This window comes from Equus caballus, chromosome 18 (assembly GCF_041296265.1).
Source record: "Equus caballus isolate H_3958 breed thoroughbred chromosome 18, TB-T2T, whole genome shotgun sequence".
NCBI lineage: Eukaryota > Metazoa > Chordata > Mammalia > Perissodactyla > Equidae > Equus > Equus caballus.
In genome coordinates, this window is record NC_091701.1 from 60,082,630 (window position 1) to 60,096,662 (window position 14,033).

General features: G+C 37.1%; 1 protein-coding gene across 1 annotated transcript in view; it reads right to left on the reverse strand.

Moving 5' to 3' along the window:
* Nucleotides 1–14,033, reverse strand: part of CERKL (ceramide kinase like) — a 112,532-nt gene that overhangs the window by 13,594 nt on the left and 84,905 nt on the right. Inside the window, exons 4-7 of the mRNA XM_023622142.2 lie at nt 12,626–12,689; nt 6,661–6,803; nt 1,025–1,099; nt 71–248 (exon numbers count right to left, since the gene is read on the reverse strand). Coding sequence (XP_023477910.1) covers nt 71–248; nt 1,025–1,099; nt 6,661–6,803; nt 12,626–12,689 — 460 coding nt within the window. The remainder of the gene's footprint in view (nt 1–70; nt 249–1,024; nt 1,100–6,660; nt 6,804–12,625; nt 12,690–14,033) is intronic.

The following is a 14,033-nucleotide window of genomic DNA, read 5'->3' on the forward strand; positions in this document are numbered from 1 at the left end:
AATGAAACTTGTTACTGACAGTCATTGACTCTGGGATACAAAATATTTGGTTTAAGAAAAAAAGACTTACTTAAGTTTTGCCAATGCCTTAATTACAGCAAAATCCCTTCGCTGGTTAGGGGACATCCATCGATGCTTTTCTGCCAGAGCCAAAGTTCTTCCACCAAAGCCAAACATGGCTGAGAACCCAAAGCGAAGAAGCTTGCCAATGGTGCTGAAGCTGCAGACATCGACCGGTTGTACATGCCCTTGAATATTATATTGACTATTAGTCAATCAGTGTGTGAAGTAGGGCCAGTCATCAAAATGGCAAACATAGATCATATTTACTTATAGAAGAGCTTAAACTACTTTATACCACAATGAATATCCTTGCTTTCTTCTCATCTCTTTTTACCCACAACTGCTGCAATTGCTGTTTGTAACATTTTCAGGTACTCAGGGAAGAAACACAAAGTAGAAAATTTTGCCATTCATTTCTATTTCATAGTAAATATGGTTAAGGAAGTGAAGTTGACGTACAAGTGCACACTAAACTCAGATTTAACAGTAGTTTTGCGTTGCATTTATCTGAGCTTACGTGCTTTCCACCAATTGGGATAATCAAAGGTCTAGTGGATGTGAACTGGCTGGAAGATGTTTCCTTGCATTTTTCTTTTAACAACATAATCCCAGCCCTGAAGTCTTGGTGCAGTCAAACAACAGTAGCTGATACACTCAAATGGCGTGTGAGGGTTTTCTTGACCCGGTTATAAAATTGTGATCTTGAACATCATTACAATACTTTCTTTTACTGCAAGATTATAGTAAAACTTAGTTTACTGCTCGTTATAGCACTTGTATTCTGAAAAGACAGCAGTCAAAATTGTGAAGATTGACTTTTGTTTTTTAGTCAAACGTTTGTCTGCTTTGAGAGATAAAGAACCTCTCTTTCCTTAGACAAGTCTAACAAAACTAAAATAGCCTTCCTTATGTAAATAAAAACTTCCTTATAAAACATGGACTTCTTTGAAAGACTTCTTACCCATTATAATGTGCAAAGTTGCAGTTACCACGTGAGGGACTCCATGAAGAGAATGTGCCAATACGTTAGTGGAGCCTGCCAAATCAATTTTAAAACATGTACAATCAATGGAGAATACTTTTTTTGAAGAAGAAGAATAAGATTAGCCCTGAGCTAACTACTGCCAGTTCTCCTCTTTTTTGCTGAGGGAGACTGGCCCTGAGCTAACATCCATGCCCATCTTCCTCTACTTTATATGTGGGACGCCAACTACAGCATGGCTTTTGCCAAGCGGTGCCATGTCCACACCCGGGATCCGAACTGGTGAACCCCGGGCCGTCAAAGCGGGATGTGCCAACTTAACCACTTCACCACCGGGCCGGCCCCCTAGCATACATTTTAAACTAACCATTTGCCCTTATTTTATACAGATGTCACTATATAATGTTTAGATGTAAAATTAATGGAAGTTTATAAGTTTTCATTCACAGCACAGATGCACATCAAACAGTTGTTAAATTACTATTTAATCTTCAAACAACTCAAAAGTCAGAAAATATTTTATAGTATCTATTTGCTCACAGGTTTTTCCATCATGAAAGTCTATTGTCTCCCAGGAAATATTAGCTATATCAAAATCTACTCCATCCCACTTTAATGAATGGGCTTCTAACTTCTATATCAAAATGAGCACCAACAGAATGGTGTCTCTGGTGAGCAGAGACAAATACATAAGCAAATAATAAAAATCCAAATAACAGCCAAGAAAATGTACAGAATCACCATAAAGTACAAAAGACATGCTTTAAACACATTTAATGAATCTTAGAGATAAGCTCTCATCGAAATGGGTATTTCCCTCTATTATCCAACAAATAGCATCCTAGATGAAGAAAATTTTTAATTTAATGGGTATTTGTGATGGTATGAAAATCTGAGACATTATGGATTTCTGATTTTTTATAATCATTTGCATAATTTAAGACCCACATGAATTTTTCCCACCAACCTCCAGAAGGAAAGAGCTCTCTCAAGTCAGGTCCCTGGAACACTTATGTGTCTCTGAGATCTTGGGGGAAAAGCCCTGCTTCCTGAGGGGAAAATACCAGCTAGCCCCTGCCATTCCCAGGAAGTGAAAAGGGTTTAAAATTAAGAAGCTACAGTTTTGCTTGAGTTAAAGAATATGAGAAAGAAATCCAGTAACAGCCGAGAGCTGTGAAAGTATGGATGTGTTGTGTACTACAGCTCTCAAGGCAGAGGCTAGTCCCCTGGACTTGTTACTCAAGAACCTTCCTGTGTGGTTAGATGTAATCTGTGCTTGGGCTGTTCAGATGGAGAAGCTGAAGCAACTCAGACATTATTAACCAAGACTGTCATTAACGTAATAACAATCATTAGGGACCTTTCTAAGCATTAATGATTTCCAGACCTCTAGTAATACCAATACAAAGAAAAGTTCACCTTAACTAATTGTAAACTGGTTTATCAAAAGACAAGTTAGGGTTCGACCCTTGTTACTCAGAATATGGCCCACAGTCCAGCAGCAATGACAATACCTGGGTGCTTACTAAAATGTTGACTCTCAGGCCCCACTCCAGACCTACTGAGTCAGTCTGCCTTTTATAAGATCTTCAGGTTACGTGTATGTACAGTAACTTGGAGAGGCAGTCTTCTAGAATGCATGGTCCAGGATCAGGGAGGTTGTTAAAAAACAAATTTCTGGTGCTGGCCCAGTGGTGTAGTGCTCTCCTTCAGCAGCCTGGGGTTCGCAGGTTCAGATCGCAGGCACGGAGCTACACTACTCATCAAGCCATGCTGTGGTGGCAATCCGCATGCAAAATGGAGGAGGAGTGGCACAGATATTAGCCCAGGGACAATCTTCCTCAGGCAAAAAGAGGAAGATTGGTGGCAGATGTTGGCTCAGGGTCAATCTTCCTCACACCAGCCGCTGCAAAAATAGGCAAATTTCTGGGTTCTACCTCAAACCCAGGGAATGAGATTCCCTGGGAATTGGGCTCAGGTGTCCAGGTTTCAGCAAGTTCTCAAGGTGATTCATATGCACCCTAAGGTTTGAGAACAAGTGGTCCAGAAACCTGTTACTCAGTGCATCTTTACCTAGGACTCAATTACCTAGGCCTTTCCAATTATCCTTTGACCCTCTACACCCTGCCCTTTTGCTGTCTAATTGCTAATTAATCTGAAATGGGTGGGAGAAAAAAGAGGAAACAAATCAATCTATTTTGCTTCCCAATCAGATTTACGGTAAAGGTTTTGGAGGAAGCCGCATAATTAGAGTGAGATATTTAGGATTATCAATGGATCCCAGTCCTCCATGAAACACATTTCCTCCATTACCATGGTTAATTAGGAGTAGGCCATAAAAGCATTCCTCTAGAAAGGCTATTAAAAGACATAATATAATGTTGTCATGTGCAATAGACAATGACACATATCATGACTCAAGAAAATAAAGACCATTTATTCCCTGTGAGTTTGAAGCATGCTAAGCATGCCCAAGCACAAATCCTTTTAGAATGCTAGAGATCACTTTTTTATTTTTATGTCTTCTCAGGCTTTGCAACTTTGTAACTTTTCCTTAATTCCATAGAACTTGGCAGTGATGATAGGCAGGACCAGAAGTCAGAAAATTACTTTAGTCATCTCCTACTCTGATTAACCTGTAACTTAGTCCTCAGGAACGGTTTTTTACACTCTGAATTAAAAAGGAAAAGTTCATAAGGAAAGTGGATGTAAAATTGTAAAACTAGGGATTGCTCTATTTTTTTGTTTGGACAATCTACAAAATAGAGTACAATTTTCTGAAACAAAATGTAATCCATCTGAAACGATGTCTACATGCCAAGAGAACATGCTGCTCGCATAAATAACAACTAGGTAATTTTAGCATTCTCACAAAAGCTATAAATGCTCTACTTCAAGGTAAACATTTTAATTAGCCTGAAAAGTTATTTTTCTTAACGCTCCCAGCAACTTTGCTCACAACCACCTCCTCAGACCTGCTAACATGTGCCAAATACAAAGAGTAAGGACAGAAGTAGCAGCTCATGTAAAGAATGACTGATGAAAGTACCAGGCAGAAACTAGAGAGACAAAAAAAAAGAAAGAAAAAAATTGTCCTTGGAAGTGCAAGCATTTCTGCAGAACAATTAACTTAATTAACCAGACACCATGAATATTCATAAGGCCGTTAATGTCTCCCACATCCAAACAGATAAATGTGATGTAATGACTTCCTAGTCGAGCATATCTAAAATTCTCATGAAAACTGCACCTACACTTTGGTTCTTTGCCTGAAACATCATAGAAATTAACAGTCCCTTGGCAATATTTTATACTCCTTAAATTAATTGGAAAGCATGAATTTATTTACGTGAACTCTATAGGAATATATGGTTCGCAGCCATCAGTATGTGGATTGAGGCTTGTTTTACAACAACTGGATTGCTCTTTTATTTTTATGTCCTCTCCAGCTTTTTTCTCTGTCCTCCCCCCACCCCTTTAATCGCAATCTCTCTGTATAGTTCCTTAGCACCAGTTCCCATAGCAACAAGCACCATTGCTAATGGCCAGCAGTTCAAATACAGGCTTCCCCACATCTGATCCATCTGAGTCTGACCATAACTCAGCCGCTTAGTCTGTTGGCTCAGCAGAGTAATTTACTAAACACTGTCCCTCTGGGTGTCTCTCTCCAGGAGGCAAATGGCTTCAAAGGCAGACCATCTTCTGTGTTCAGCTTGGAAACTTCCTGCCTGGCTCTTGTTCCCATTCTCTATCAAAGCCCTGACTAGGCATAGAGTCCTCCTATTAAATATGTTCCACACATAACTTCCTCCTTCTAGTAGATGGAATCCATAAGCTGGAACTCCCGTACTGTGACCAGAGTTTTGGCAACAGGCTGTATCTTCTAAACAAAAAGTATTCAACTGGTATTTCTACATATCCACTGTACATAGAAAACACTTTCAAAATCAGAGATATGCTTAAAAAGTATAATAATGATAAAACTCAGTGCTATTCCTTCATAAAACCAGAGTTACATTCTACAAAGATAAGCATAACCACCAGTTTTTCTAGCTAATTATTTTCTTTATGTCAAATGCATACCTGTGGGGACACCTATCTTTCTACTTTTGATGCCCAGCAGTTAATGAGTGATCTCAGGAGTGTAGCTACTTATGAAGAGAAACAGTGATCTCCTTCGCATGAGTGGAATGTTGAAAAGATTCCACCATTATAGACAGAGCTACACAAAAAGGTCAAAGTGACTGGCTCCAAATGCATCCTTTTTTCTTTTTGAGTTGAGGTTATTCTGTTCTCTTCTACTTAAGACCATCACAGGTTTTTCTCTATGTGCTATACAGTTATCAGGATATATCAGAAAATCCCTCTTCTTTTAAATTCTTGTTTTGATGAAAGCCTTCGTACTTTAAAAGGGCAATTTGTGTATCTTTTACTCTTTGTTAATTAACAATACTAAAAATACTGAAATACATACTAAACGAATGTGGTCATCAAATGGATAGGATGTTGAATTTTTTCCAACTATGTGCATTATTTTCTATTTTCATAGGAAAGAATAATTGTTTCTGCTTCTCTTTAGAGGTAAATGAAGAGAAATAATCACTTTCCTTCATCATTATGTGTTTAAATAATAATTTGGGAGGAGCGACACCAATAACATCATAAACTTGTGAAAGATGCTTTCCTCTTTTCCGGATCCCAGTGTTACTAGAGGGGTCCCCCCAGGCTCTGATCTCCACTTTTTCCTGCTCCCTTCCCCTAATCACAAATCACCCTAGAACCAGCTCCCAGAAGATTGCTTCCTACTATTTGTCAACTACAATTCAGATCCTTCTTGTGGCATCCAGAAGCCACCATGGTTGGGGCCTATTTTGACACCATTATCACCCAACAAATGGCCCATTTTCTATTCCCCAACACTCTTGGGTTTTTCCCTGACATTTATCATTTTTGCAGTCAAGAAAATAATTCATTCTAATCTTTTTAAGCCAGATCCTGTCTATTTTTAGGCCTAATTTAAGTGGTACTTATTCTATAACGTTTTCACTACATTCATTCGCTTAACAAATTTTATTGAGCATCACTGTGTCACATTCTATTCTATTCTAGCTGCTGGAGATACAGTAGTCAGAATGAATCCTTTTGGCATTCTCAAGGTTACCTGTTTATACTTTGATTATGGGAGTTACCACATTTTACCTAATATGGAATTGCAAACAGCTTGCCTGGAGTGGGCCTGTTTTGAAACTTCATATCTGGGACTGTGTGATCATTACACTTTCATTTAAGAAGGTAAAATAATCATAATCTCATTCACTAATTGCTTAACTATGTATTAAACCTTCCACATATACCATCTAATTTAATACTACAATAACCTTGAAATGAAGTGAATATTATGTATGTTATCTCTCTTTAATGGATTAGAAAAAATGAGGCTCAAAGAAATTAAATAACTGTTGAAAGTCTCACATTTGCTAATGGAGATGCCGAGCTTGGGTCTTTCAGAATCAAAGTCTGCATTTAACTCTGTGTTACACTATCTAGGTTAGGAAGTAACTAGGGATAGATAGGAGGAGAGGTTCCAGTTAGCAGATCCATGGCCCCTCCCTTGCCTGCTGGTATTACACCAAGTGGAAGCTGTGCTTGGACAGGAGTCAGGATGCTGTCTGCTTCCACCCCAGCGTCCTTCTGGGCTCTGAGAAGCAAAGCGTGGGCTACTTCACTGGCCGATCCATCTCCACCAACACACACGACGCTAGAAAACAAGAAATTAAGTAAAAGAATGCAAAGCTTCAAAGTAATTGGTAATAATTCATGAAATCTAGGCTTCAAAATATTAATCCTATATATTTCATGTGCATGATTACTCACACACCTCAAACATTTTAGTATGTGTCAGTGGATAAGAAGACACTGGAACTGCACTGGTAAAGTTTACCTTATAATACCATGATGACATCCCATAAACAAAATATTTTTAAATGAGTTAAGAGGCATTAAAACATTTGAACCTGTTAACTCACATCTGACCTGCATTTTGCTCTGTTAATGTCCAAAAGCATATTATACTCATTTTGTGTATTTTAATAATAGTCATGGGCAATCCATTTAATTAACATAAACCAAAGAGATAAAATCCTGCTAATTTTCAACATAGCTTGAAAAGACAAATAGCAATAAAAATCATGTAAAATATGAAGCTTTAATTTAAGGAACTGCTAATTATCATTAGTATATGAATATAATAATTGCAAATCTGAACTGGTTTTCATCTCCTCGACATTACCGCTACACAGCACTTTTAAAATTAGTGTTACTACCCTTTGACCCTAGTCAGCGCTGCTAATATCTTTTTTAGACTTCATTATAAGTAGACTATGAGGGAGTAGGTGTGGGAATCCATGACAGTAATACATACAATACCAGAAATTTGTTTCACAATCATTTGTATTTAAAAGATGCAAAATAATTTTAAGTATCAAAATCATATCAATTTACCCAAAAAGAGGATGATTTTGTGTCATTCAAAGCTGATGTCACAACTTAAGGCCTACAAGGGCCCAGCAGGAGAGTATGCTCAGTCTAAAGGAGAAAGCTTCTCAGCTCCAGCCCATCACATCCTCTGGGAGGCAGGCCCAGAGGACCACATATTCTGATTTTTGTAGAGAAGCCACAGATCCTGATTTTGGGGTGAGTCTTCTAATTTGTAAATCCTGGCAACTCGTCTTCAGTATACTTATGCGTCACTTAATGACAGGGGTATGTTCTAAGAAAGGTGTCTTAGGCAATTTCACTGTTGTGCAAACATCATAGGGTGTACTGACACAAACCTAGATGGTATAACTTACTATACACCTAGGCTATATGGTACTAATCTTACAGGACCACCATTGTAGTTGTGTATGCAGTCTGTCATTGACTGAAATGTTATCATGCAGCACATGACTGTATGTTTAAAAACTCTATGTGCCAAACCAAACAGCCTACAGGCCATAATCAGCAGGGGTTACTGGTTCCCTAAGTTTAAAAAATTCCAGGGGTTGATGAAACCAGAGGCTAAGGATATTTTTTCCATCAATTCCCTCTACCTTGTTCTCAGCCTTCCAGCCCCAGCACTTCGCTGAGGTTCAGTCCTATGGGGGCACAGAGCCTGGGCAAGCCAGGTCTACCCGAGTTAGAAGAGACTCCAGGATACGGGATATGACCCAGGTCATTTTTGGCTAGGGGTATTATTTTATACCTGAATTGATTCTAAGGGTTCACAGTGTGGCCACTCGTCGGAGAAAAACAGTTATACCTACTGAGGGTCAACTTTATGTCAGATACATTGGCTCTTTTCTATTAAATCCTCAGAATTCTATAAGTAGGCATTAGCCTCATATTTATAAATGGGGAAGCAAAGTTTGATTTGAACCTTATCTGTATGATTTCAAAGCTCTCTATGAGCAGATTTCCAAACATTCTATGAACTTAAGTGTAACTCCCAGCTCCATACCTGTCTACCTGCTGTGGTGTGTGTCCCTGAAAGGAGCACAGAAAGTCAGCCAACAAAGCAACTAACTTAACACCAAAGAACTTGACTCTCCCATCTAGTACAACAACATCTGACCCCGGGAATCCTGCATCCAGTTAATATAGCGTCGTGCATGTTAACTCACTGCTAGAGTTAGTAGAAATGGCCTTTCTATGAACACGCTCTGCTACAAAAACCTTTGAAATTTTGTCATAATACATGCTGTGTTAAATATTTTGAAACTATAACAAATGATGACAATCAAATAAAGTAACCTTTAGCAAGTAATTACTATGCACCAGGCACTGTTCTCAGTGCTCTCTGTGTATTAACTCATTTAATTTGAATGATAACTGCATGCAATAGATACTTCTACTCTCAATTTACAGATTAGGAACCTAAGGCGTAGAAAGATTAAGTAGCTTTTCCAAGGTCACACCACAGTAAGTGATAGAATGAGGACCTGACAAAAGACATTTGCCCTTAGAGCCTGCACCCTATTAAATATACTATATTCCTTTGCTATACATGAAACCTAACCAAAATAGCCCTATGAGGGTTTTATTATTTTGAAAATCAGTTTACTAGTAGAATCAATGTGAAATTGAATGAGTGAGGAAGGAACATATTTATTTATGGTGATCACTACTATATCATTAAGATTATCTCCAGGTATAGTTACTCAACCTAGGAAATACACTTAATACAAACATATCACAAGAGTCTGGACACTATAAGGTAAAAAAAAATCCAGTTTTTATGATGAGTTAGTTTAACACACTTAAGAGTTACCCTAAAACATAAACCTTAGTGCAACTAATCCTTTTCATGTGGTATATCTTATGTTTTCAGAATAAGTAAACTCCTTGCCATGACCCCACGTAGAATGATTCTGTCTAGAAAATACAAGTAGGGGCTAATATCTTTTTATAAAAAGTAATATGGTAATATGAAAATTTTTAAGTGGGTGTTTGTCTATCAACCAATATCATCTTTGAAATGTTAAATGTATCATTTAATTTTTTATTTAAACTTTTTCTTTTTTGAAAAAACATACTTTTTTTTAAACCTTACTTAGTAATACAAATATTGATAAAATGTCAATGTTAGCCAAATAATGTCTAGATTATTGTGGGTCTGATTAATGATGAAACTAACAAAAGAAGAAAAACCGTGTAATTCAACAAATTCAAACGTAAAAAGCTGTGAAATAAGATAGGAAAATATTAGTATACTTATAATTGCATAAGAGCTATAGATTAGCTTAACTGAATTCACACTTATAAATTTAACTGCTTCAATCTATGCACCTGATATTACTCTTCCCTTTGCCTTTACAAAACTTCCTGTTCATGCCCAGTATAAGGAGGGGGCAATATGGAAACTGACACTCCTACAAGTTTTCACAGTGGATCTGAGAATGTTTGCTAGAACACACTGGAGTTGCACACCGGCTGTCATGAGTACTGATACACTGTTCCTGTTGGCTTTAGAAATATGTGACAGTGTGTCTTCATAGAAACACACATAACTCATTAAAAAATTCCAAAATCTTAGCAAATAACATTTAAAAAATCTTACTTAATCATTTTGCCTTACTGAATAATGTACATAGTATCTTTCTTGGATCTTAACCTCTCTGGTCTGTGTCCAAAAACCTTTAGGTGATTGCCTAATCAGTCCCTGTGGATAGCTCCGCTGGAGTCGGGCGGAGATGCTCCAGGCTCAAGTTCTTGAAGGAATGTGAGGCCCTCTCTCATCCAATAGAATCTTTGGGTCACCTTACCCTATCCTTGAGTCTCTTGCATACATTTCCCAGAATGTGCTCCCACAGCCACTCTTCAAACAGGTTGAGGAACAGGGAATCCAAGAATGCAGGGCATTCCATTTTCAAACAATTCTACTTGTTAGAAAATTGTTCTTTTGAAGTCCTAAAGAAATGATGTTTCCATTGCTCTCCTCAAATATCTCTCTATGCAATTTTAAGTAAAGTAACTTTTAATTATCATTTTATTAAGATAGTTATCCCAACCACCATATCAGCTCCTACTGGAAAAACTGGGCCCATGAAAATAAATGAACTATTGAAAGGACCTTAGGAAATAGATGACTTTCAATAGAAATTTTAAACTATTATATGTCCTAAATAAATCAGCATGCTAGAGCTTAGAAACAGTTAAATCACTGAAACTCAATTCATATAACGGATAGGCCAAACTATTTGGTTAAAAAATATATGAGTAAGGGGCTGGCCCAGTGGTATAGAGGTGAAGTTCACATGGTAGACTTCAGCAGCCCAGGGGTGGCAGGTTTGGATCCCTGGTGCAGACCTACGCACTGCTTATCCACTCATGCTGTGGCAGCATCCTATGTATAAAATAGAAGATGGGCACAGGTGTTAGCTCAGGGCCAATCTTCCTCAGCAAAAAGAGGAGGATTGGCGACAGATATTAGCTCAGGACTAATCTTCCTCAAAAAAAAAAAAAAAGGGTAATAACTAAGAGATCTATATATCTTTCAGTGCCACACTGCAAAATAACAACACCTGCCATGTGAAATAAACAAGAACTAAGTATGTTCAGATAAAGAGAAACATATTACCACATTGCACTTGAGCAATAGTCCTTCATCAGTCTGCAAAGTTGTTCTTAATCCTCACCATAGTATAATTACCAACAGAGCATATTAATAGATATCACGTTTAGCAGAACACTTCATAACGTTGATGAGCAAGACCAGATCTAATACCTACACTATCCATTATTCTCGTTATTTATATAACATTGCTTTGAAGCAAAGACTTATTTGCAATGCAGCCAGTCTCATATACTCAGAAGCTGTGTCTCAGGACTATGAATCATATTCAGGTAGGAGCTGGTGGGCATGATTTCTCCAACTACTTTTCTCAAATTGTATACTTGCAAGATAATTTCCTAAATGTAGCCTATTAATCAATTTGTCTAGCTCTCAGTATACAGCTCTGAAGCAGTCTCCTACCTCATACTCTTCATCCTCAATATTTATATAATATTGCCATCTAGATTTACCCCTCTGAATTAAATTCCTTTTTGAAAAATCATGTTTTACTTTCCAAACTTTCTTATTCATCCACTAATATTTCATCTCACCAAAAAGTATTAAGCATTTCTGAAAAACAACCCTGCTAACGCTCCATTTTGATTGCATCACTTTCCTCCCTAAAATATTCTAATGGTTCTCTGGGAAGAGTAAAGCCTTTCGCTTTGGTTGAAAGACCCAACTGCCCTTCCTGATATTGTGAGTCTTTTGTTGACCCCTGCTGATCACCATGTGACACAAATAATTCACATACTTGCCACCTTTAAAATTCTGAAAAATCCACCCTTGCAAAAAACCTTCCCTAAAAGCACATGTTTTTGTCTTACACATCGATCCAGCACTATAGCAAATTGATTCGCCTAATTTCTAAAAATAGTATTAAAGTTTATGTCACTAGCCTTGTTTCTAATGTTTGCATGCCTGTGAACAATTTCTACACACTCCAGCAATGTATTGCAGATCATTATGAAGAACATACTTATTTGGTAGCCACTAAATTATAGAAGGTAATTAAAATTAGCATCTTTTATTCATTCTGAAAATAATAGATTTATTTTTATAAAATGTTTACCCTCACAGCCAAAGTAACCAGGGGTAGCTATCAATACTGTCAATAAATTTGCAAAAGAGGATCAGAGTACAGTTATGCCATTTGACCAATATAATATCTTCCATTAATGCTCTTCTAGATACTTACATGGTTAAAGCCAAAAATTAAGGACTATAGAGGCAAATGGGGTACACTGTGATTCCCCAGTGCTTATAATTAGATTTCTCCTTTTGCTTTCCTAGGCTCAATCCTAAGAGTCGATGACTACGCCGTATTATTATCATTATTATCAGTAATTGTTATTATACAGGAATGAATGACATAGACACAATCACAATTTTTAAACAATTATATGTCCCAAATATGTGGCAAAAAACTAATGAAAACATTTAATAACATAAGCTATGTGACACATATAGATTAACAACAAACCTACCCATCAAATCCCTGTAGTTCACATTCCTTCAGGAGTGACAGAGCATGCCCTTCATATTCTGTTACTATTAAAAAAACAAAAGCACAAAACAGTGAAAGTTTTAAACAAAAATCTATACTTTTTAACTTGGTTTGGCAAAATAATATGATAAACATATGGTCAGGTCATAAAAGAACATTTATTCTTGACTATTTATATTTTAATCATGGGAAAGAGAATTAAGTGTTACTTGCCTGATGTGTTTTATGGCTTTATGTAAAAGAGGGTCATATATTTGTTCCAACTACATAAGTCATTTGGGGATATCCCACACACAGCAGTTAGATCATTTATCTTGGTGCCTGTCTGTTTAGTTTCCCCTAAATAAGACACATTTCCTTTAAATCAGAAGCCCAAGAGCAGCAGTATTTTGAAAATAAGGCATATTAGCTGGCATCAAACAGTCAATGTTAAATTGCTTTGGCAACCTTACATGAATAAATTAGTTGAAAGGTTAGTGTAAGATTTACATACTAGAAGAATGTGTATCTGGAACTGCTAGACTAAAAAGAGGAGGAGTTGGATGTGAAAATATGAAGCAAAGCCAACACCAATGATAACAGACCCAAAGCTGAGAAGGAGGGTGGCACGGGCCCACAAGAGCCAGATCCTCCGAGGAAATGAATCTGTCACTCCCTATCGCTGTCTCCGCAGTCATGATGCCCTATGCAGTATTGTAAATGCCAGTGAAGACGGGATAAACTGGCACACTGCAGATGGCACCAAGCATCCCAACCACATTTAGCATTTTCTAGGGCAGCTCTGCCAGAAGAGACAGCCCAGCTGTATCCACCCATCAAAGATTTCTGCTGACTGACATGACATTGCAGATGGATTTTTTGTGTAAGAATGTGCATCATTATATGCAAGATTACATTAATCTTTCATGCCTGTCTGTCCCTGGTGCCAGCATGGTTCCAGTTTTTTCTACAATGTTTTTAGATATTGTTGGAAATTATTAGTCTTGGTGACTAAAAGAATCATTCTGTATCCAGCAGCATTACACTGTAATCCTCCATAGTTTATTCAAATGCCGTTAATATTCACACGAATAAAACCTCTCTATTAAACTCTAATCAGAAGAAAGCTACAAGAAAACTAAATATAAAATATTAATATTAATAAACTTGGAAGGTTAAGTTATCATAAATGACTGTGTGCTGATCATTCATTTATAACCTCAGCAAGTAGTTGCAACCTTAAAAAGCAAAATAATAAAATTTCTTACATATATACATTAAAAATAATTAAGGCTATTATGAAGAAATATTTATGCTGAGAATCAGTTTATCAAGTGTGCTTTTATACCAAAGCTTACTTTGGTAAAGCTTATAAATCCAACAAAAAATTAGTCTTAAAATTATGTTAT